Here is a 23,231-nt window from a genome sequence, read left to right as displayed (position 1 = left end):
AATTTAACTGTCCCTCCTCACAAGAGAAATTTTTAAATTGTATTTCATGGTTAAACTTATGATTTTGTTAGGCTTACAATTAGTAAAAAAAATCAGGTTTGCTTTAGGCTTATAGGATTAGACGCACAACACTTTGCGGCGAGACACGTTGTACATCTGCTATTTTCGGATTTTAGAGTTTTTTAGAATTTTTCATATTCATAAAATTGCTGTTCTGTAATGTTGATGAAGTACTGTAAAGTAAGTGTGTGTGTGTGGGCGCGCACGTGCACCGTGCACGTGCACGAGCGTGTTTCCGGGGGAGATGTTAGAGGTGGTGTTAAAATAACTCTTGTTTGTCTTGGCATACTTTCCCACGGTGCCGACACCTTGTCTGCAAGTCTGTGTCAAAGTCACTTCAGTAACCCCAGCGTACGTAGTTAACAAGACAAACACATCCAGGGAATTGTTGTTCCATTGACCACTTAAATAACCCATGCAATGGAACACATCTCTGTCATTTTTAGATTTCTTTGGCTATTCAAAAATAGCAGATACACAAGCTCATAGCGCGGCACCGAGTGCTTGAGCTTGTAGATCTGCTATTTTTGAAAAATCGTGAAAATGTGTGCAAATCTTTGAATATATATTCTTTCAAAAATAGCAGATTAAATGCCATTTTTGATTAGCCAAAGAAAAAGAAAAATGACAGAGATACGTTCCCGGATTGAATGGTTTAAAGGAGTAGTTCAGCCATAAAATGATTTATTTTCTATCAATTACACACCCACGACTGGGGTGGCTGGTCACGGTCAGTAGGAGACTCAATAGAGTCTCCTACTCAATTGACTCCGCTGGTGACACAGATGCTTTCCCGGTATTAATAAGAGGCAGGGTTCCCACGGTCATGAAATTGCTGGAAATATTTTGAATTTAGACAGTTTTCCAGGCCTGGAAAAGGTTTGGAATTCATCTTTTGGAAAAACGTTTGGGGTATACAGTACATTGTTTTTGCCTATTGATTTTGTCAATGAAACCATGTCCAACATGACGTGAAATATGTGACATGTTAAAATGTAGTGCTCGTGCAAGCTGTGCGAGCACGGTCTAATCATGTATACAGGACACGTGACAAAAAGAATAGAACTCCAAGCGAATAACCCATTGCTCCGTGAAGATACGTTGTTGGCATGTATGTAGATCTGTTATTTTTGTCACAGGAAGCCTTCGCTCGAGTCTTGGGGCATTGGTAGAACACTGGAGTCAGAGCCTCATTTTTGCCCCATATGATTGCTATAGGCCTGGAAATGGGGTAAAATCATAGTTCCAAATAATAGAGAGGGCACCGGAAATCCCCTCCCATCCACTTGCATTGAGTTGCTCACCCAGCGCATGAGGCGAAATCACCGGTTCAATCTTTTGGGTTGGAAAATGTAAGGGGCGAGGCCTATTTGGGGCCACTGTGACACGTTTTGCGCCACTGAGGTGCCACGTTTTGCTCCCCACAGAGGTGCGCAGCCCCGTGCGCGAGCTCATGCGCAATCTCGTGAGTCGAGCCCATTGGTCGAAACCGTTTCCGCTCGTTCATGTGCAGTGACCCCAGTCGTTTTAAGCTGCAGTACCTATGAATGGCCAGCATGTCCAACAATGCGCTTCAATGGAACCACTGGGTTCTGGAGGCTTGGGTAAAATACTTTGGAAAAGTTACGGAATAGTTTTTCAAATGGTACAAATGTGTGGGAACCCTGAAGAGGTTACAAAGGTAACATGTTCTTAGTCTTCTTGTCATAGTCGTGTCCCAAAGGACTGGTCTTGGTGACATTGGCGTACACATAGAGAGAGATGTTGGTGGCATACTGAAGCACGTGGCCTCTCTCCCATGCACTGGTCACTCAGCCATGAAGTGACAACATTGAATCAACATGACACGGTGCTGGGTGCATAGAACTGGATGAACTGTTGTCGATGTGGATGTATAGATATATGGAATTACACTGTATTTACCAGACTGTCAATGACTATACTGTTAGGCCTGCCTGTCACAATTATTACATAATAGTCTAGTCGCAATCATTTTGGAGATAATCGCAAATTTATTTTTGCATAATCGTCATAATCGTTTCCATGTTGAAAATGTGTCCCACATTTTCAAATATTAAAATAGCAGATCTACAAGCTTACAACGCGTCACTTTGTGACGCGTTGTAAGCTTGTAGATCAGCTATTTCTGCTATTTTTAAATGTATAAAATTATGAAATATGGCAATAATTTCTTTGTGCATTTTAGTTATTTGTTATAATCTGCCCTATACAATTGTTTTTATATGAAGCCTAAAAGGCTCCATATGTTCCAATGTTCAACACCAAACACACAATTAAATCGTTAATCGCAATTATTTGAGTGACAATTAATCGTCAACTTTGGGTTTCCAACCCCTTCCTTGGAACTCCCCCCCCCCCCCTTGTTACATCTGACAAAAGCTGAGACCCCCCCCCCCCACACACACACACACACAGGCGTGCATGTGCGCGAGAGGCCGCCTGGTGATCGGATGGAAAGAAAGTGGGATATTTACCTGTAAAAATGGCTTGTTGTGAGCATATGTTTGAGAACCTCTGATCATAGATTATAGAACTGGTTGATAGGCATATCAGAGATATATAAATACTGTACATGTGTGGAGGCATACAAGGAATGCTCTCTCATGTTCAGACATGTTCACATATTTCTCTGGGTTTTGTGGCAGCAGGTGCTGCTGTCATACAGCGGAATGTACATGCTCATTGAATTGTAAATCAAAAATTCACATTCAGACAAGGTTGACTTGAGTACAGAAGCACTGCCCAGTAGGCCAGTACAACCAGAGACTTCTACTGTTGGTTACTAGGAGCTGACCAATACAACCACAGTCTTCTACTGTTGGTCACTGGGAGCTGACCAGTACAACCACAGACTTCTACTGTTGGTTACTTGGAGCTGACCAGTACAACCACAGTCTTCTACTGTTGGTCACTGTGGAGCTTACCAGTATAACCACAGTATTAATACTGTTGGTCACTGAACATCTCCATTAGATCCGCAGGGGCTTTAATCTAAGACAGTGGTGTTCAAAGTGGGGTCCAGGCTGGGACCCGCATTGAAGAGTTTCCAGGGGGTCCCCAGCAAAATGTGTTAATATAGCATCACAAACCACTTTAACCCTATTTTATACATAGGCATTTTTTGTTGTTGTTGAAAAAACAAATCTTCTCTTATGGGGGGCACCTACCACAAAATGTTTTAAGATGGGGGTCCACAGCCAACTACATACAGTATCAATTTGGGGGTCCTTGACATGAAAATGCTACATGAAAACACTGATCCAAGATGTTGAGGAGAGGGAAGAGCAGTGCTTTAGCTTTCCCCAGCTGGCCTCGGTGGGGATTTGAACCGTCAGACTGTGTGGACTGGAGTCTTAACCTCTGGAGTCTTGTATATGAGCGACAAAACCAATATTGACACTGCAGCGTTTTCAGCAAAGTGTTAATCCTGTAATGTCCTTTTGGACGGGATCCAGCCAGCGTTTAGATTAGATAACATTCTGATGGGTTTCCTGCTGATAAGCAGCGAGGAGGATCTGGAGAAACACGTGAAGAAAGGTTTCCCATCGAGCTCTGACCACGACCAGATATGTTCTTTCTTACACTTCTCCCTGTAGGCCAACAGACAGAGGACAGTCACAGATATAAGATATATAGGGCTGTCATCTAACCATCGTAGAATTTTAGTTGACGATGAATTTGTCATACAAATAATTGCGGTCCCCTAAAGGTCCTTGAGGAGTTAACCCATTCAATCCGCGAAAGCATCTGTGTCATTTTAAGATGTCTTGGGCTTTTAAAAAATTGCAGATATACAAGCTCATAGCGCGGCACCAAGTGCCACGCTATGAGCTTGTATGAGCTTTGATTTTTTTTTGTTGCAAATCTTTGAATATATATATGTATATATATATATATATATTTTTTTTTAAAGCGAACATTTGTAACTCAAATCTTTGCTTCATGGGGGTCCAAAAAACATTTTGAGATGGGGGTCCGCGGCCTTTCTAAATTCTTCTATTCTTATTCTTCAACATTCTCAGTATGTTGCTATATCAGTGGTGCTCCAACATTTCCATGTCAAGGACCCCCAAAATGATATGTATTTGGACCCCCATCTCAAAATATGTTATTCCAGGGACCCCCAGAAGCACAGATCAGAGTTAAAAAAATGTCACTTTAAAACATATATTATATATATTCAAAGATTTGCAGAACATTTTCAGTTTTTTTTCAAAGAATAGCTCTACAATAGATCTACCAGCTCATAGCACTCGGTGACAAGCTATGAGCTTGTATATCTGCTATTTTTTGAATAGCCAAAGAAAACGCTCAGTACTGTGGAACATTGTGTGAAGACAGTTGGACCAATAAATGTAACGTTTGCTCCATGTGACCGTGTGTGTGTGTGTGTGTGTGTGTGTGTGTGACACTGTTTTGTTGCCTTTCTGCGTTTGTCACAAGATGTTTGTCACCTCAAACGTACAAATTGTACATCTTATCAGGAGAGAAGCTGACTGACTTCCCCCGGTAGCACACAGCGTTTTTTCCCTGAATCAGCGGAAACGGACAGATTCCTCCTCGTTCCGGGATGTTCTTCCTGTTTCTGTTGAACCTTTCTTTCCCTTGTCACTTTTACATTAGGATTCCTTCAGCCGTCATCAGAGAGGGGACTGATCCTAAAATGTTCCTACATGCACGTCATGGCCTGGTCATTGCCTCTGCCTCCGTCTGTCGGTGAGCAGGATATCTTGGCGCGGTTTATGAACGGATTTAGCACATAACTTAATCCCAACAGTATTCTGAAAAACACATGTTTCTATATCAGTGGTTCTCAAACTGTTTCATGTCCCCATAATGATATGTATTTGGCCACCGACCCCCATCTCAAAATATTTTGTTCCAGGGACCCTCAGAAGCAAAAATTTGAGTTAAAAATGTACGCTTTAAAAATATAAATATTCAAAGATTTGCACACATTTTCACAATTTTTCAAAAATAGCAGATCTACAAGCTCGTAGCGCGGCACTCGGTGCCACGCTACGAGCTTGTATATCTGCTATTTTTGAATAGCCAAAGTGTAAACTAATGCTTTTTAGCTCAAATAAAATATATACCGGTACTCTCCTCACAAATATGTGTGTGTGTGTGTGTGTGTGTGTGTGTGTGTGTGTGTGTGTGCGCGCGCGTGTGGCTGGCTCTGTTCCATGGCTCTCAAGGTGTTGTGGATAAGGCACCTCATAGCCTCTCTACGCTGATATGAGGTGATGGTGGGAAAACTATTTTATTATCAGCATGATTCACTGTTGAGTCTCCTTAAGGACTGTCAAATGCTCTGCCCCCCCCCCCCCTGGGAACCACATGCCACTCAAACTGTAGTAAAAACTGTCATAAAAAACAGTCACCAATGACTTCTTATTTGTGTATGTTTTCAGTTCATATACTGTATTGGTTCTTATGGTCTTCGAGAATGTTTCACTTCCACTGATGTTCTGTTAGATGTGAATCCCGATTCCCTGGCTTCCATACAAATCGTGGTGTATCATGTTTAAATACTTGTGGTGATTATTAAATAGTGGGGAGACTGTAGCTCACCATACATTATCAGACTAATGGGTAATTCCCGTCCTGGCTCGCCACTAGGCCTGTCACAATTATTACATAATCGTCATAATTGTCATAATCAATTCCATGTTAAAACATTTCATATATTTAAAAAAAAAATCAAAAATAGTGGAAATAGCAGATCTATAAGCTCAAAACGTGTCGCGATGCAACGCGTTTTGAGCTTATAGATCGGCTATTTCCACTATTAATGTTTATTTTTAGGTATAAAGTAATTAAATATGTGTTTGTCATATCTTTTTTGTGCAACTTTTGTTTACGAAAGCTAAAAGCCAAACAGAAATGCAATTTGTATTCATAATGTTCATAAGAAACACAATTAAATTGTTAATCGCAATTATTTGAGTGCTACTTAATCGTCAACTTAAATGTGTAATCGTGACAGCCCTACTCGCCACAGCGGATCCATCTGGTTGTGTTCTCTGTGACTCTTGCCACCTGCATGTCATCTCTCACCGCATCCATAACTAAGTTCTTCTCCTTCTTGTGGCAGCGGTGGCCTAGTGGTTAGAGGGGCGGCCTTGATACCGGAAGGTCCCTAGTTCGATTCCCCAATTCATCACATCGATCATGAATCACCGCTGAATAGCCCTTGAGCAAGGCTTCCATGCAGGGTCCGGCTGGAAACAAGTTTCGTACTTAGTCCGACACCCTGGGTAAACAACAAACTTTGCTTTGCTTTGCCTCTTACCTGGCAGTTCCATCTTCAGCATCCTCCTTCTCCCAATGTACCCCTCATCCCTCCTGTCCAAACCATCTCAAACTCGCTTCTCTTGTTTCATCCCTAAAGCTTCTAACTGGGAACTGGCAACATGGAGTCACAAAAATGTGAATAACTTCAAGAAGATTCATTCAGATTTTTGAATAAAACATTTTTTTTTGGTTAGTAATGTTATGCCCATTGATGACACAGTCTAGCGCAACCAGCTGTAACTGTATACTGTCTCAAAAACACACAGGGAAAGTAAGGGGAAGCAGCAGCTGTCATCAATGAAAGATGATGACGTTGAGCTGTTCTCTCCACTGAACATTAGTTGTCAAAAAAGAGACTGAAGACTTATTTCACACCCAACAATTTACAATTACAATTTAGGCATTTAGCAGATGCTCTTAACTCATTCAGTGCCAGACATATTTCTGGCTGTGTTTGCCCAGTGCCAGAGATTTTTCGAGGTGTCACAGAATATTTATCTCCAGTATGATCGCTAATCACAGAGGGTTTCACTGTGCTTCCAAAAAAAAAAAAATGTCATCGCGACCTCCCGTTCCCTTTATTCCACCTTTTGAAAATAGCATGTCTCGGCCAAAAATACATGGTAATAGTAAAAAAAAAAAGTACACAGGAGCCAAGATACAGGATTTTTAAGTAATAAGTTAACCAAGAAGTGAATGGAGCGGTAAATCTTCGGATCACGTTATCTTGGGTTTTAGAAAAAAAAAAACAGATGTCGGCGACGTCAATGGCGCTCTGGGCTTATGGAAATTTGGACGTCGGCAACTTCAATGCCACTGGATGAGTTGATCCAGAGCGATTTACAGTAAGCAAGGTCAACACAAGGTAATGCATCAAATGCACAGAGACGGTGTACTGTATGTAGTGCCTCAGTAATCTAGGATCACACAGGTCAACCAAGAATGTCAGATGCTGCAGCTTCTTACTTGCTGCCTTTTGCTTTTGAGCCAACACCAGGTTTCAGCTGGTTTGCGGTAGATTGTGTCATCAATGGGCTTAACATTAGCATAAGTAGCATTTCCCCCCCAAAAAAATCTAGTGCAAATCTGTACTGTATATCGTTGGTTCTCAAAGTGGGGTCCGGAGACCCCCAGGGGTACCTGAGGGGGTTCCAGGGGGTCCCCAGCTAAATGATGGACAGGGACCAAATGGACCCTTATTAATTAAAGCTGACTCTTTGGTTGATTTTTAAGTCCTCACTGTATTGCCTATTTTAATGTTTTATGCTTTTGCTTTTATTTTATTTTATTTTTTGTTTGCTTTATTGTTAAATTGGTTGTAACTGTAACTGTATTCTTGCTCTGTAAAGCACTTTGCGCTGCATTTCATGTCATGAAAGGTGCTATACAAAATAAAGTTTATTATTATTATTATTATTATTATGAGTCTGTAACTCTGAGAGTGTACAAATGGAACCAAATGGACCCTAACGGGTCCATTTGGTTCCATTTGTACACTCTCAGAGTTAAATTAACATTGAATTAACATTGATTACAATATGAATTGGGGTCCCAGACGTATGAATTCCATTAAACGGGGGTCCGTAGCCTAATGCATGTCAAACTGGGGGTCCTTGAAATTAAAATGGTTGAGAATCACTGCTAGAGAGCCGTAAAAAACTTCTCCCTGGTTTATCTTTTCAAATGGGGGTCCGCGGGCTAATAAGTGTAACTTTGGGGGTCCTTGACATGAAAAAGTTTGAGAACCACTGCTGTATATCTACTTGGAAGTTATGCACCTCTCTGTGATAGGCACACACACGCTCTCCCCAGCAAAACGTCGAGGAACAAACACACAACAATGTTCACTCCCATCCTGAACCATTTTTAGATCTTATGTCCCAACAATGGCCTGTCTTTAGGCTGTTTAGAATGTCGTGCTGGCTTTGTACTTCGCGTTGTATGGATCTTGTGTTTTGTGTTGTTTTGTGTCCTAAGCCTGTTGTTGTGTGTGTTCGTCGTTTTAATGCGTTCTAAGAATGCAGGACTTTGTTGAATGGTTCCAGTCTCGTGTTGTTGGAGACTGTTCCCCACAAATCCCCTGCATGCTCAAGGAAATCCTTTTTCCTCTTGAATAGGCTTGGTTTTTAACAGAGTGCAGCTTCCTTTGTACCATTCATTTGTGTGGCGTGTGTGAGTGTGTGTGTGTGTGTGTGTGTGTGTGTGTGTGTGTGTGAGAGAGAGCAAGACAACAGAGACACAGACAGGCATACATTGAGGGGAGTGACATACCCTCTGCGAAAGGGACAGACAGAGAGGGAGTATAAACATTGTTTTTATTGATCTCTGGGCGTGTGTAGAATGCAGGGTTCAAATTCCACCGTCATTCAGGCCTGTCTGTGGTGGTGGTGGGGGGTGGTGGGGGGGGGGCAGACAACACAGCACAGCACGTGCCTGACTTTATGAACAACAGCCATGAGCTCTGATCTGATGTATGGCCAGGCCAATAAATCACATTTGAATTTGAGAGAAAACACACACACACACACACACACACACACACACACACACATGGCATCAATGAAAGTATAGTGGCTGATTCACTGCCAGTGAGCGTTGCCATATCTGCTTATTATAAGCGACTGTGTTTGTAAATATTAGTAGTTGCGGTTTGCGTTAGTGTAGTTGTGTGCAAGTGTACTTGCTTATTTTTTGGGGCTTGCTTCCTAATGCTGTTTAAAACGGTGGTTCTTCAAACCTTTTCATGCCATGGACCCCCCCAAATTAATACGTAAAATATATTGTGTTGTTAAAATCTTCCAAACATTTTATTTCAAGATCATTATTTTTTGAAAATAGCAGATCTACAAGCACAACGCTCGTTAAAAAAAAAAGTTTAACATTTGGAATAATCTTTAAACATTTTAACACAAATCTTGTATGGGGGGTCCCTGGCACAAAATATTTTCAGATGGGGGTCCGCAGGCAGCCAAATACATATCAATTTGGGGGTCCTTGGCATGAAAAAGTTTGAGAACCACTGGCGTAGATCAGCTATTTTCCCTGAACGATCGCCCCAAAATAGGTACGTGTGTTAAACTGTCAAGTCCAGGAGATAAGTGTTTTTCTCAACGTTTGGCTGAAAGGTGGAAAAACCTCACAGTCTAAATGACTTTGTTTGTTTTTATCTTTGTCATTAATGATTAACCCATTCAATCCGGCGGGAACGCATCTGTGTCATATTAGCTGTAACCATTATTGTATACTTTGGCTTTTCAAAAATAGCAGATCTTCAAGCTCATCTGCTATATAGGCATCTGCTATTGTTGAAAAATATAAAAATATTTTTGTATTTTTTAAATACAATTTTTAACTCAAATCTTTGCTTCTGGGGGTCCCTGGAACAACATAGTTTGATTGCGATCGGTGGCCAAAAACATAATTTTAGGGGTCCTTGACAAGAAAAAAGTCTGAGCAACACTGATATAACAACAATAGTTTTTCAGAAAACTGTTAGGATTTTGTCCGATAGATCTACAAGCTCATATCGCGGCACCAAGTGCCACGCTATGAGCTTGTATATCTGCTATATCTGTATCTTGTATATCTGCTGGTCATCAAATTATTGGTATAGGAATGCGACAAAAACAAAAAAATATCCATGAATTCAAGTCTCTATGGGGTGACTAATCAATAGAAAACAAGTAATGTTTTGGGTGAACTATCTCTTTAATGATTAACATGCAGTCTTTGTGTATGAGAGTAGAATGCCCACAGAGTGCACACAACATGTAGACTAACTGACGTTAGCCTACTTTTCAGCGGTTCGTTCACCGCTGGGAAGCTAACCTCTGGATTGTTTTGACCACAGTAGTTCTCAAAGTGGGGTCCGGGGACCCTCAGGGGGCATTGAGGTGGTCTCATTGGGGGTCCCCAGCTAAAATTATTAATAGTTAGGAGGATTATGAACCAAATGGACCCATAGCGGTAAAATATTCGTTGAAAAATATCCGTTCGCTTGTTATACTGTACGCCTTTGAAAATAGCACGTTTCGCCAAACATACATGGTAAAACACAGGAGCCGAGATACCGAATATTTCACAAATACTTAAACTAGGAAGTGAATGGAGCAGTAAATCTTTGGATCACGTTATCTCCTGGTTCTGTGAGAAAAAAAAAGATCTCCGTCAATGGCGGTGAAAGGGTGGATTCGAAATGACGTAGATCTCCGTCAATGGCAAAGCATTTGCCACAAACTACAACTAAAGTTTTCGTTCCTCTCTGTGAGTTCTCATGTGTTTTTAAACTGAAGCTTTGCTCACAAACTGTGCCGGTTAAGGCTTTTCTATGGTTTAAGCCAGGAGTCTTCAACAGGGGGTCCGGGACCCCTAGGGGGTCCTCAGAGTTACTACAGGGGGTCCGCCAAATCTTCGTGTGATAGGATTTTTTTTTTTTACCTTAACCACTTGAACCCTAACATCCCTTTTCTGAGGAGAACTTTAGCCAAAAATAGCCGATCTACAAGCTCACTACGCCTCGCGCTGCAAGGCGTAGTGAGCTTGTAGATCTGCTATTTTTGGCAAAGAGTTATATAGGTGTAGAGGGAAAAAAGAGCAGTAAACAAAGCAAGTAGGCCTAAACAAAAAAAAGTTTAATCTATAACGCAATTTTATACAATATAGAGGGGGTCCCTGATTCATCTCTCTCTCAGCTAGGGGGTCCTTGGCCTGAAAAGGTTGAAGACCCCTGGTTTAAGCTCTTAATTACACAGTTGTGGTCTCCGTCTCAAGCGGTGGACATTTAAGTGTAGCAGGACATAAGCATAATCGTAAATGAATACATCAAATAAAATGTTTACAGCTGCAAATGAAGAGTCTGCTTTTGGCAGCTTGACAGACAATAAAAGCGACCAGCTGTTCTTAGACCTGGCTGGAGGACAAATCGTGTCACTCGTTCGTGCACATTGCGTCACACAACAAATGAGCAATTGAAAGTGTATCTGTTTTTATTGTTTTATTATAGTGTTGTAATGTTGTTTTTGGTTTGTGCAGCAGGTGTTTCTCTTCTAGTGGCTCTCTCATCACACTCATCCCTCTTTGTTTGGAACGGTAACCCCTAGCAACCAGAGCTCGGCCTGTGAATATTTCATGTGGGTGTGGGAAAGTGTGTGTGTGTGTGTGTGTGTGTGTGTGTGTGTGAGAGACAGACATTGTATGTTGGCAGAGGGATTTCTCCCAGGCAAAAAGTTATGGAGATAGTGACAAAACAGAATACCGCCGCAGATATACAGTAACAAGCTCACAGCGTGGCACTGTGAGCTTGTAGATCTGCTATTTTTGAAAAATCGTGAAAATGTGTGCAAATCTTTGAATATATATTGTTTTAAAGCGAACATTTGTAACTGTCAAATGTTCGCTTGAACCCCCATCAACCCCCCCCAGAAGCAAAGATTTGAGTTAAAAATGTTGTGAATTCAAAGATTCAAAAATAGCAGATCTACAAGCTAGCTTGCCGCGCTACGAGCTAGATGGTAGATCTGCTATTTTTGAATAGCTCAAAGTATAAAATAATCGTTATAGCAAAAAAATCTAAAATGACATGCGTTCTTGGATTGAAAGGGTTAAACATAGCCCCCAGAACCAAAGCCACTGACATTAAACCTCATATTTGAATGTAACAAATGTCGTGGTGAGTTTGAAGTCACCCTTCTAAGTCGGGCATCAGGCCTTGGGGCGACGATATTATGGGATGGAATTGCAACAGAACGAGAGCAACGTTTTGTCTACAAATCAAATCAAACGGCTTGTTCTTGTTGCTCAATAGTGAAAGTTGGCTCCAGTTGTGGTTTATTATTGCAGAGTGTCTGAGTGGATTGACAAAGACTTTGGCAGTAATTTGTGCTGTCGAACCTCCCTGAGGATTAATGGACTTTGTAGTGCTTTGTTTGTCCCATTGTCTTTTGTTGTGTAGTTTAGCTTCTCAAACGTTTTGATGTCAAGGACCCTCAACCCAAACTCAAATAACCTCCCCCCCCCAGGACCCCACTTTGAGAACCACTGGTGTCGTCCCTCTTATTCATTCTTGTGTTCAGCAGATAGTAACGCACAGGGGTTATAGGAAAAGAGTACCAGAAACCAGGTATTCTACATAATTCTACATCTGTCTTGGCCCCTCATCATCTATTGAACTGCCTGAGAAAGAACAATTTCTACTGAGTCTGAAGAAAAGCATGTTGGTTGATTGATTCCAATCCACCCAGAAGTTTCCAGAAACCATCAAAGAGTGACACTGTTTTGAAATCATAATAAAACACGTCACTTCACTTGTTTCGTGTGTGTGTGTGTGTGTGTGTGTGTGTGTGTGTGTGTGTGTGTGTGTGTGTGTGTGTGTGTGTGTGTGTGTGTGTGTGTGTGTGTGTGTGTGTGTGTGTGTGTGTGTGTGTGTGTGTGTGTGTGTGTGTGTGTGTGTGTCTCTCTCGCGCGCGCGCGTGCAGGCTGGCAGTGTGTTCTGTTTACAGACATCAGCCTCCTCAGGTGACAGGAACAGGATCCAGCCTGTCTGAGCCACGCGCAACACAGACACACACACACACACACACACACACACACACACACACACACACACACACACACACACACACACACACACACACACACACACACACACACACACACACGACATGACAACAGCACTCATAGAGGTTTGTACAGTACTTGTCAAACTCCGGACGGACAAGCTCCTGGCTTGGTGTCATATTGGATAAACAGACGTTACTTTGTCATATTATTATTTCTGTAGTTGTACATGGTTACGTTACTTGGGCTCTTAGCATTCTGACATGTCTTGCAGTGAGTGTATCCTAGCCATTACATTTTGGTCTAACACATAGTTGACACGTAGCACACATTACCACCTTATTACAAGATCTCTCTCCCTCTCTGTCTGTCTGTCTGTCTCCCTCTCTCTCTCTCTATGTCCCCCCCCCCCCTCCTCTCTCTCTCTCTCTCTCTCTCTCTCTCTCTCTCTCTCTCTCTCTCTCTCTCTCTCTCTCTCTCTCTCTCTCTCTCTCTCTCTCTCTCTCTCTCTCTCTCTCTCTCTCTCTCTCTGTCTGTCTGACCACTGCTCGTTCGTTCAGCCAGTGTCAACCATCTGTTGCTCGGTGTGGCATTCCAAACCTACCAGGAGCCAGAGCTGCCCTGCTGTGCTTTTAATGACCACACACGCACACACACACACACACACACGCACACACACACACACACACACACACACGCACACACACACACACACACACACACACACACGCACACACACACACACACACACACACACGCACACGCACACTTGGGGGGGAGGGGTAGCAGTTTGCCGGTGCAGCTGGAAACGTAACACCATTTGGTGGATGCGTTTCTCAAGTGTCTGTGCTACCGTGTCAGTGTATTTGTTGTTATTACACGGACCAGTGACCACAGTGGGAATCGTACCAGCAGTGTGTCATCATCATGGCTCCATCCATCCCTTGAGCTGAACTTACTGGCATTAACCCATTCAATGCGGGAACGCATCTCTGTATATTTTCGATTTCTTAGGCTATTCAAAAATAGCAGATCTACAAGCTCGTAGCGCGGCACCGAGTGCCGCGCTATGAGCTTGTATATCTGCTATTTTTGAAAAAAAAATCGGGACAATGTTTGCAAATCTTTGAATATATATATTTTTGAAGTGAACATTTGTAAAAAAATATATTACAAATTAATATTTTGTTTGTTATATATATGTTGCTATTGTATATCAGTGGTGCTCAAACTTTTTCATGTCAAGGACCCCCAAAATGATTTGGCCGGGGACCCCCATCTAAAAGTTAAAAATGTTCGCTCGAAAACATATATATACATTCAAAGATTTGCGCAAATGTTCAAGATTTTTTTTAAATAGCAGATCTACAAGCTCATAGCGTGGCACTCTCTGCAGAGCTATGAACTTGTATATCTGCTATTTTTGAATGCCCAAAGTATAAAATAATGGTTATGGCTAAAGTCTAAAATGACACAGTATGCGTTCCCGGTTTGAATGGGTTAAAACATTATAATACTTTAAACTCTGCCGGTGTTAGTAGTTCAATATGCCAATACGTGGTGTTCAAAGTGGGGTCCAGGCTGGGATCCCCATGAGGTCATTGAAGGGGTTTCCAGGCCCTATAGAGTGCTAACAGGGATGAGTTTTTTTTTTCTTGGCCAAGTAACCTACATACAGTATGCCATAGATTCCCTCCTTTTCCTAAAAGTGTACATAATGTACATGTGACGGCTTGGTTCCAGGGTGTTAACACTGTGGCTCTGTGACCTACTTCTATGTTCAAGGGTCATCCTTTCATCCTGACCCCTGTTCCCAGAGGTCAGATTACATGGATTACTGGGGTTTACTGTTGGACCCGCTGCAATTCCTTCCTCCACACCTTGTTTTCTTATTCTAATCTACATGACATTTTTGTAGCGATTTTTGAGATAAAAGCTCAAATATTTTCGTCTTTTCAGCACGAGGCACAGAGTCGCACCGCTCGCAGATATACAAGCTCATAGCGCGGCACCGAGTGCCGCGCCATGAGCTTGTAGATCTGCTGTTTTTTTAAAGATCTTGAAAATGTGTGCAAATCTTTGAATATATATATATTTGTTTTTTGTAAATCTGCTATTTTTTTGCTTTTTTGTTGTTGAAAAATCGTGACATTTTGGCAAATCTTTGAATATAGGCCTATATGTTTTTTAAAGCGAACATTTTTAACTCAAATCTTTGCTTCTGGGGATTCTACAAATGTCTTCTAAATCATCAACAGTTAAAAAAAATTAAAAAAAACGTATGTTGCCATAATATCAGTGGTTCTCAAACTTTTCATGTCAAGGACATGAATGTATTTGATATGTATTTGTCTGCAAACCCCCCCCATCTCAAAATATGTTGTTCCAGGAACCCCCCCCCCACCCCCCCCCCCCCGAAGAAAAGATTTGAGTTAGAAATGTATATACCTATATTCAAAGATTTGCATACATTTTCACGATTTTTCCAAAATAGCAGATCTACAAGCTCATAGCACGGCACAGTGCATATCTGCTATTTTTGAATGGCCAAAGACATCTAAAATGACACAGATGCGTTCCCCCGGATTGAGTGGGTCAACAGTGCAGAGTGACAGCGCTGGCAGTCAAAGAACACTTTCTGTGTGGACACACAGCCCCTGTTCGCCGAGGATGAAGTGCCTGTAGTGACACGTCTCGGTGTCACCATCGTCACCCTTAAGCCTCATTTATACTCTGTCATTACGTTGTTTCACAGACCTAAAATAGCAGACCAAAAAGCTCACAACGCGTCGCGGATGTGGCGCGTTGTGAGCTAGTAGGTCTGCTATTTTAGGCAAACAAACGCCGCCATGCGACAAATTTATGAATTAGGCTTTAGTCAGCATGGAGCAGTAAAGCACCACTGTGCAGGGCTGGAGGTGACCTATATATTATACAGTATTCTTCTGAAATTAGCATACACAAACATTGTTTTTCTGTAAAGCTTCGATTTTTGGGAGAAACCCGTTAAAAACCTGTGATTTAAAGACATGAATTAAAGTGCTTGTTAATTTTGTTATACCTGACAAATGTCCATGAGTTATGGTAAATGGACTGCTTTATATAGCTCCTTTCTCCAATCCACCAGCTCAGTGGCCTTGTTATTAGAGCGTCCGCTGTGACACTGGAAGGTCGGGGGTTCAATTCCTGACCGGGTCGTACCAAAGACCATAAAAATGGGACCCAATACTAGAGGGAGCGTAAACGACGATCTGGTAACACCCACCTATAGAACAAACATGGGTAAATTCTCCTTCTACAGCACTGCCACCCAAGTGTGGAATGCCCTGACCCCATCCCTTAAAAAATGTGGCTCACTGGCTTCCTTTAAAACAGCCCTGAAAATTCACCTTTCAGCTTGGCCAAAGGAAAGGTAATTATCACTTCTCCCTTAGACAAGCGACCCCCCCCCCCTTTTTTTTTCTCTACTCTGTACATATAGTGTTTTAGATTTGTGATGATATTGATTTTGGTAGCTTCCCACTCTGGAAACAGGAGATGGGCTCCTGACCTATTGGCCACATGGCTCGAGAACCGTTGGTTCCTAAAGGCTACAAGCGCTTTACACTGTATTTCACATTCACCCATATTCACACACACACACACACACACACACATTCACACACCTATGGCAGAGGCAACCATGCAGGGCACCAACCTGCTCATCCAGGTTCAGTGTCCGTTTCATCTTGTGAAGAGTTATTGTTTAGAATTTTGTCGTTTAATCACCAGGGTTTGTGAAAAAACGATTTTCCAAGACTTGGAACGTGGAACGGCTTTAATCTGTCCGTGCCAAAACCAGAGATAGTTTTGGATTGTAGCAAATGGAAGGTTGACACCGAGTTGTGTGATTTGTGTGGCGTTGTGTCGGGACGGTGTTAACAGCAGTCAGTGATGCTTCATCACAGAGTCAATAGAGAGTGTGTGTTGACACTGTGTGTGTGTGTGTGTGTGTGTGTGTGTGTGTGTGTGTGTGTGTGTGTGTGTGTGTGTGTGTGTGTGTGTGTGTGTGTGTGTGTGTGTGTGTGTGTGTGTGTGTGTGTGTGTGTGTGTGTGCTGTCAGACTGCTATGAGATCATAACACGCATCCTCTCTTCTGGCAGAAAGAATGGAGTTCTTTGTGAAGAAACTCACTCAATCCTCTCGAGCTTCATTTATACTCCCATCGCACAACGCTGTGTCGCTTGCCGGGCATAACTGGTTTTCGACAAGCGATACCACACGGCAGTGTTTTGACTAGTAGTGCTCACGCTTACAATTGTGAATGAAAAGGTTTTTAATAGTGTGGGAAACTGTTCATTGTCTCCTCGTACATTTACTCTGTGATGTTTCAAACTGAACTTTGGAAAATACACACGTGCGAGTGAGAGAAAACGGAAGGCACAGGGACAGAAGGGTGGATGGATGGAGAGAAAGAGAGAGAGACGACGAAGGAGGAGGGAGGCGAAAAAAGAACTAATGTAAGGGGTTGTGATAGGTGGATGCATGAGCAAGCATTAAGATGTGTCAAGCCTAATTTATACTCTGTACAATGGTTCCCAACGTATCTTTTTTTCCCTCCATTGAACCCCCCCCTTCTTACTGTACTGACAAAGGCCGAGACCCCCCCCAGGTGTGCGGCGCTCACACACATGGACATGCACGCACAGACAGACAGACAGACAGACAGACAGACACTTGTGTTTTACAGACATGTTAACAACTTAAGCCCTATATACATCTCGTATGACAAATGGCAAAAATAGCTGATCTACAAACTCATAACGCGCCACGTATGAACGTGGTTATTATTATAGTTTTTTTCTGTGCTTCACAATGATGTAACATGTGGGAGAGTTAGCTATGTTAAAGTTACAGGATAACAGAATCTGTAAGACAAGTTGGACTGATGTCATGTCGAGAACATGCCTGTAGGCAGAGAGTGGATGAAAGCCGGTTATGAAGACTTAGTGAAAGTTCAATAAAGACGGTCTTGTCTCTCAGGCTTGCTTTCCATCCATCCATCCGTCCATCCATCCATCCATCCATCCATTCATCCATCCATTCATCCATCCATTTCCAACCGCTTATCCAGACTCGGGTCGCGGGGGTAACGGTTCCAACAGAGAGCTCCAGACCTCCCTTTCCAGAGCAACATTAGCAACTTCTTGCTGGGGGAGGCGTTCCAAGGCCAGTGTGGAGATATAATCCCCCCCAACTGGTCCTTGGTCTACCCAGGGGGTCTCCTCACTGTGGGATGTGCAGCGAGGACCTCCCTAGGGAGACCTAAGCTGGCTCCTTTCCAAGTCAAGGAGCAGCGGTTCTACTCCGAGTCTCTCACGGATGACTGAACTTCTCACCCTATCTCTAAACCATTAAGACCTGGAACGCGTCTGTGTCATTTTTTGATTTGAGCTAAAAAAAGCATTATTTTACACTTTGGCTATTCAAAAATAGCAGATCTACAAGCTCATAGCGCGGCACCGAGTGCCGCGCTACGAGCTTCAGACAACTGTTGGGATTTAGAAGACATTTTGTAGAATCGGCTTCAGGTCTTCTTAATGGGCTAAGGGAGAGGCCGGGCCACCTGTCTGAGAAAACTAATTTTGGTCGCTTGTATCCGTATCGCTTGTATCTTATTCTTTCAGTCATTCATTTAAATCTCCTCTCCTCTCCTCTCCTGTCAGGTCTAGATGACAGCCTCCAGCAGTACATCGCCTCCTTCCAGACGGAGCAGATAGACGGGGAGAGGTTGCTGAGAATCACCCACCAGGACCTCCTGGCACTGGGTGTGAGCCGAGTGGGACACCAGGAGCTGGTCCTGGAGTCTGTAGACCTGCTGTGTGCTCTGGTTAGTACTATACCCTGATGTTTTAAGCCTCAGTTATACTACTTGGTTGCGTGCTGGTGTCGTGCTCAGTAAAATAGCAGATCTACAAGCTCACGACACGTCACGAATGACGCTGTTGTGAACTCAATATTTGTAAACCCCACAGACACACTGTGTGCTGTGCTCTGAAGTAGGCGGGCGTGGACTAGGCGTACACACACACCAACTTTTTTATTTTTATTATGTTTTCAAAACTATCATATCTAGATTCGCTATTTTGCTACTTCTTTTCTGTATAAAATAGGGTTTAAGAGGTTAAAGGGATATTTCACTTTAAAAACGAAATTGGGTCATTTTATCGTCTACTCAGGCTTTTGGGAGCACCCCCAATCAGTTTTTAAGTTGCTTGATTCAGTATTTAGATATTTGATATTCATTTTATCAGACACACCCCCTTCCTATACAAACCCATTGTAACCTCAAACTCCATTTTAACCATGTTAGATTCATCGGAAACACCTGTCATTGGTTCTGGTGACTGATATTGTCCTTCCAATACGTGAGGGGACCGTGTTTGAAAATGGAGTTTGAAGTTATAATGGGTTTGTATAGGAAGTGTCTGATAAAATGAATATCAAATATCTAAATACTGAATCAAGCAACTTAAAAACTGTCTTGGGGGGCTCACATAAGCCTGAGTAGACGATAAAAAAGTGAAATATCCCTTTAAGCAACCAATAGCCGAGTGGATGTTGCTTATGTGTTTGGGCTCGTTTCCTAGCAACATGACAGTGTATGGATGAAACCACATTGTTTGTGACAGGTGTTGAAGTTTCAGTCAGGTGTGTTTGCATTGTCACAGTGTGTGTGTGCTGTTTATGGGGGGGAGGGGTGGGGCTGGGAGCTGGGGGTGGGGCTGGGAGCTGGCGCTGCCATCAGGAACCAGGGATTACACTGGAATGTTGGCTCAGCTGTCTGTCTGTCTGTCTGTCTGTCTGTCTGTGTCTCCCTCTTTGTATGCATTTCTGTATCTGTGTGTGTACAGTGGTGGAAGAAATATTCCTATTTTGTTTTTGACTTGAGTAAAAGTATGAAAGCATTGAACCTATTGGACCAATGTAAACATTTTTCAGAATTTCTCCAACTTTTTCGAAAATTTCTGATCTACCAGCTCAAAAAAAGTATGGAAATACTTAATGCACTTAATGTACTTAAAGTACCAAAAATAGATCTCATTATGCAGAATGTCCCATTGCACACGTTTTCAAATGTTTAAAAATATTTTGAAAATAGCAGATCTACAAGCTCAGTGTGAGCTTGTAGCTTGGAGCTTGATCGTCTATTTTCAAATGGCCGAAATGTATGTAGGGCTGAAGTGGTTAATGTATGTTTCGTAATAATAATCAAAATCCACAAAGTAAATACTAACTAAAGTTTTCATATAATTGCAGTGGGGTAAAAAGTACAATATTTGCTTTTAGGTGTAGTGGAGTAGAAGTACAAGTACTGAAAATTGGAAATACTCCAAATAAATCAAAAGTGTACTTAAGGACAGTACCTAGTTAGAGTAAATGTACTTAGTTACTTTACACCACTGTGTGGCAGTCAGATAATATCATAACTGACTGTCAATCAGCCATTATGTTGAAGTCTTATCTCTGTATTGATATGACTGGTTTCTATTATGGCTTGACTTCCATGCCAGAGAATGTGCTCATGAAAATAATCATGCCGTCTGTTATCTTCTGAACGCAGCGCCTCCACTCTGTCACAATCACACTAGTTCAGTGCTTCTCAACCAGCGGTCCGGGGACCACCAGTGGTCCTTGAGGGGGTTCCATGTGGTCCCCAGCTAAATGATGGAGAGTTGGTAACCACATGGACCCCTTATAGATCTTTAACTCTTGAGAGCGTAAAATGAAACCAAATGGACCCTTTTGAGAGCGTAAACTGAAACCAAATGGACCCTTACGGGTCCATTTGGTTTCAGTTTACGCTCTCAAAAGTTAAATTATTGTTAAACATCTGCATTTACTTCATTAAAGAATTGTTATTTTGATCGATTGCCTGTTATCTCTCCTATGGTACCAGCATCTATACAGCATGGAATTGTGGACAAAATCGTATCCAACGATAACAAAATATTCTAAGTCGTGGGTCTGAGTCTAAATCTCATCAAATGGTGGCTCAAATGCCGAATAAATAATGGACCTTGATATGAAAAGGGTTGAAAACCACTGTTGATAAAGACAAACCAAGCTATGTTACAGTGTATATATATATATATATATATATATATATATATATATATACAAGTATACAATACAGTATATATACTTAAATGTTGCAGATCTACAAGCTCACAAGAACTTTTAGAAAATCTTAAATTCTCACCTAATGACACAGCCTAACTAGGGAGGCCAGGTTGAAAGCTGTTAAATATGTCTGTGTTATACATATTTAACCAATGAAACTATTAACAATTTGACTAAATAATAACTACAGTACATTCGATCCATTGGAAGGTTATTTCCAATGTTTTATTTTTTCCCTTTTTCATCTCCTGAAAAGTCAATGTTTTGGACACACTGTACAAGGTGTTCACCGGACAGTGGCGATATTCTTTTTATCAAGTTCACTTGAAGACGTGATGTACAGTAGTGAATGATGTAGTGGACATCTTACTTACTTTGTATGTGCAGTCAGATAATGTTTCACATTTCACTGCAAAACAAGAGATTAAATGTGGAAAACTGGTTGTGTTATCACTTCATTCACACAAAGAATCTTTTAAACAAATTTTATTTTTATTTCAGACTCTGGGTCCATCCATATCACATACCAAATGACAAAATACACAAACAATAAATAGTACATATTAAAGTATTGAATTCTGCCTCATGTAAAGTACTTTTAATTGCCTTTGTGCATGACATTTGCTATACAAACGCTATACAACTGTGATCCAACTATACAAACATACATCAGCCCTATTTTCAAACATTTTTGAAAATGTTTTATATCCATGACCTATGACTCCAAATCAGTCCGATCTTTGGCCTACTGGCAGTGTGCACACAAACTTTGGCGCTGATCCGTCTGGACACACAGACACACAGACAGACCCTCTCATAGATGGCCAACGTTCCTGCAGAGCCACACGCTGTAAAAAGCATTATTGAAAAACTGTCATTGTTGACAGTCAGACGGCTGTACAGTAGCTGTCCTATGTGGGTTTACAATCGGTGCCGGGGCCGCTTGTGTTGTGGGACGTTGGGGCACATGAATAGAAAGCCACCAGGCTCCAAGTGACGCCTCCTGCTATGAGAGCAGATGTCATGTGACAAACATGTCTGAACTGACTGACCTCTCAGCCGTGACCCACAGAGGAACCAGGGAGTTCATATTTTGACACTTTTGACCGGATTTGGTTGAGACTGTGACCTTTCACTTTGTGAGGAAATCTCTGACCTCCTCCTGGCCAAGACGAGTTGCATAAAGACGAATGTAAAATATGAAATGCTGGTGCACTCCAAGTGGCTGAGGGGAACAGTATTTCATATTTCTTTATGCATGTTAGTGCAAAGTGATTCTGTTTCGGCAATATTGACTAATTGAGAAGCTAAGAAAAAGTGGCACATGGGGAATTGAGAGTGTGTGTGAAAGAGACGGAGTAATAAAGCAGAGACTCTGAATAAGGGAAGGGAGAGAGAAACATGTTTGTGATATCCAGTGGTATGATGGCCTTTCTTGTTGATCACCAACCATAATTGTGTTTTTATTTGATGTAGCACTAGCCATGTATTCTTGTGCTCCTTTGATTTTTAATGTCTGCATTTATTGTAATGAAAATGAGGGCTCGCCCTCAATAGGCTCTATGCACAGCAGCCATATTGGAAAGAAATTGGGGCCTCTTCTTACTTCCTTCACAGGTTTTGCCAATGATACTAATGACGGCTTTTTACGGTGGTTCTCAAACTTTTAATTTCAAGGACCCCCATAGCTCTGAGAGTGTACAAATGGAACCAAATGGACCCGTAAGGGTCCATTTGGTTCCATTTGTACACTCTCAGAGTTGCACACCTTTTTTAAATATCAGCACAATATCAGCACCCTGACTCTGATTGACCAGAATGGAACAGAGCCTTCATTAGTATCATTGGTAACACCTGTGAAGGAAGTAAGACGAGGCCCAATTTCTCTCCAAAATGGCTGCTGTAGATAGAGCCTAGTCTTTTTCCGACGGGTTAAATAATTGATGAATTGATGATGATGATATTGATCTCCATTGTCTGTTAGCCAACATGTACTGAGATATTAGTTATAAGTAACAACAGTTGCCGATAAAAACACTACTTGTAGTGACTGTAGTGACTAACGTGTTCAGTCCAGTAATTAACACGGTTTACTGTACTGTATGTCCCGCTAGCTTAGATGTACATATGCAGTT

The 23,231-nt window shown here is 41.9% G+C and overlaps 1 protein-coding gene across 1 annotated transcript in view; it reads left to right on the top strand.

Moving 5' to 3' along the window:
* Positions 1–23,231, top strand: part of LOC311063428 (connector enhancer of kinase suppressor of ras 3-like) — a 61,682-nt gene that overhangs the window by 5,268 nt on the left and 33,183 nt on the right. Inside the window, exon 2 of the mRNA XM_084082889.1 lies at positions 18,639–18,802. Within this exon, the coding sequence (XP_083939015.1) occupies positions 18,639–18,802 (164 nt within the window). The remainder of the gene's footprint in view (positions 1–18,638; positions 18,803–23,231) is intronic.

Source organism: Gymnoscopelus microlampas (assembly GCF_963454915.1).
Source record: "Gymnoscopelus microlampas genome assembly, chromosome: 16".
Taxonomy (NCBI): domain Eukaryota; kingdom Metazoa; phylum Chordata; class Actinopteri; order Myctophiformes; family Myctophidae; genus Gymnoscopelus; species Gymnoscopelus microlampas.
The sequence above is the reverse complement of the archived record's forward strand: the minus strand, read 5'-3'. Positions and strand labels throughout refer to the sequence as shown.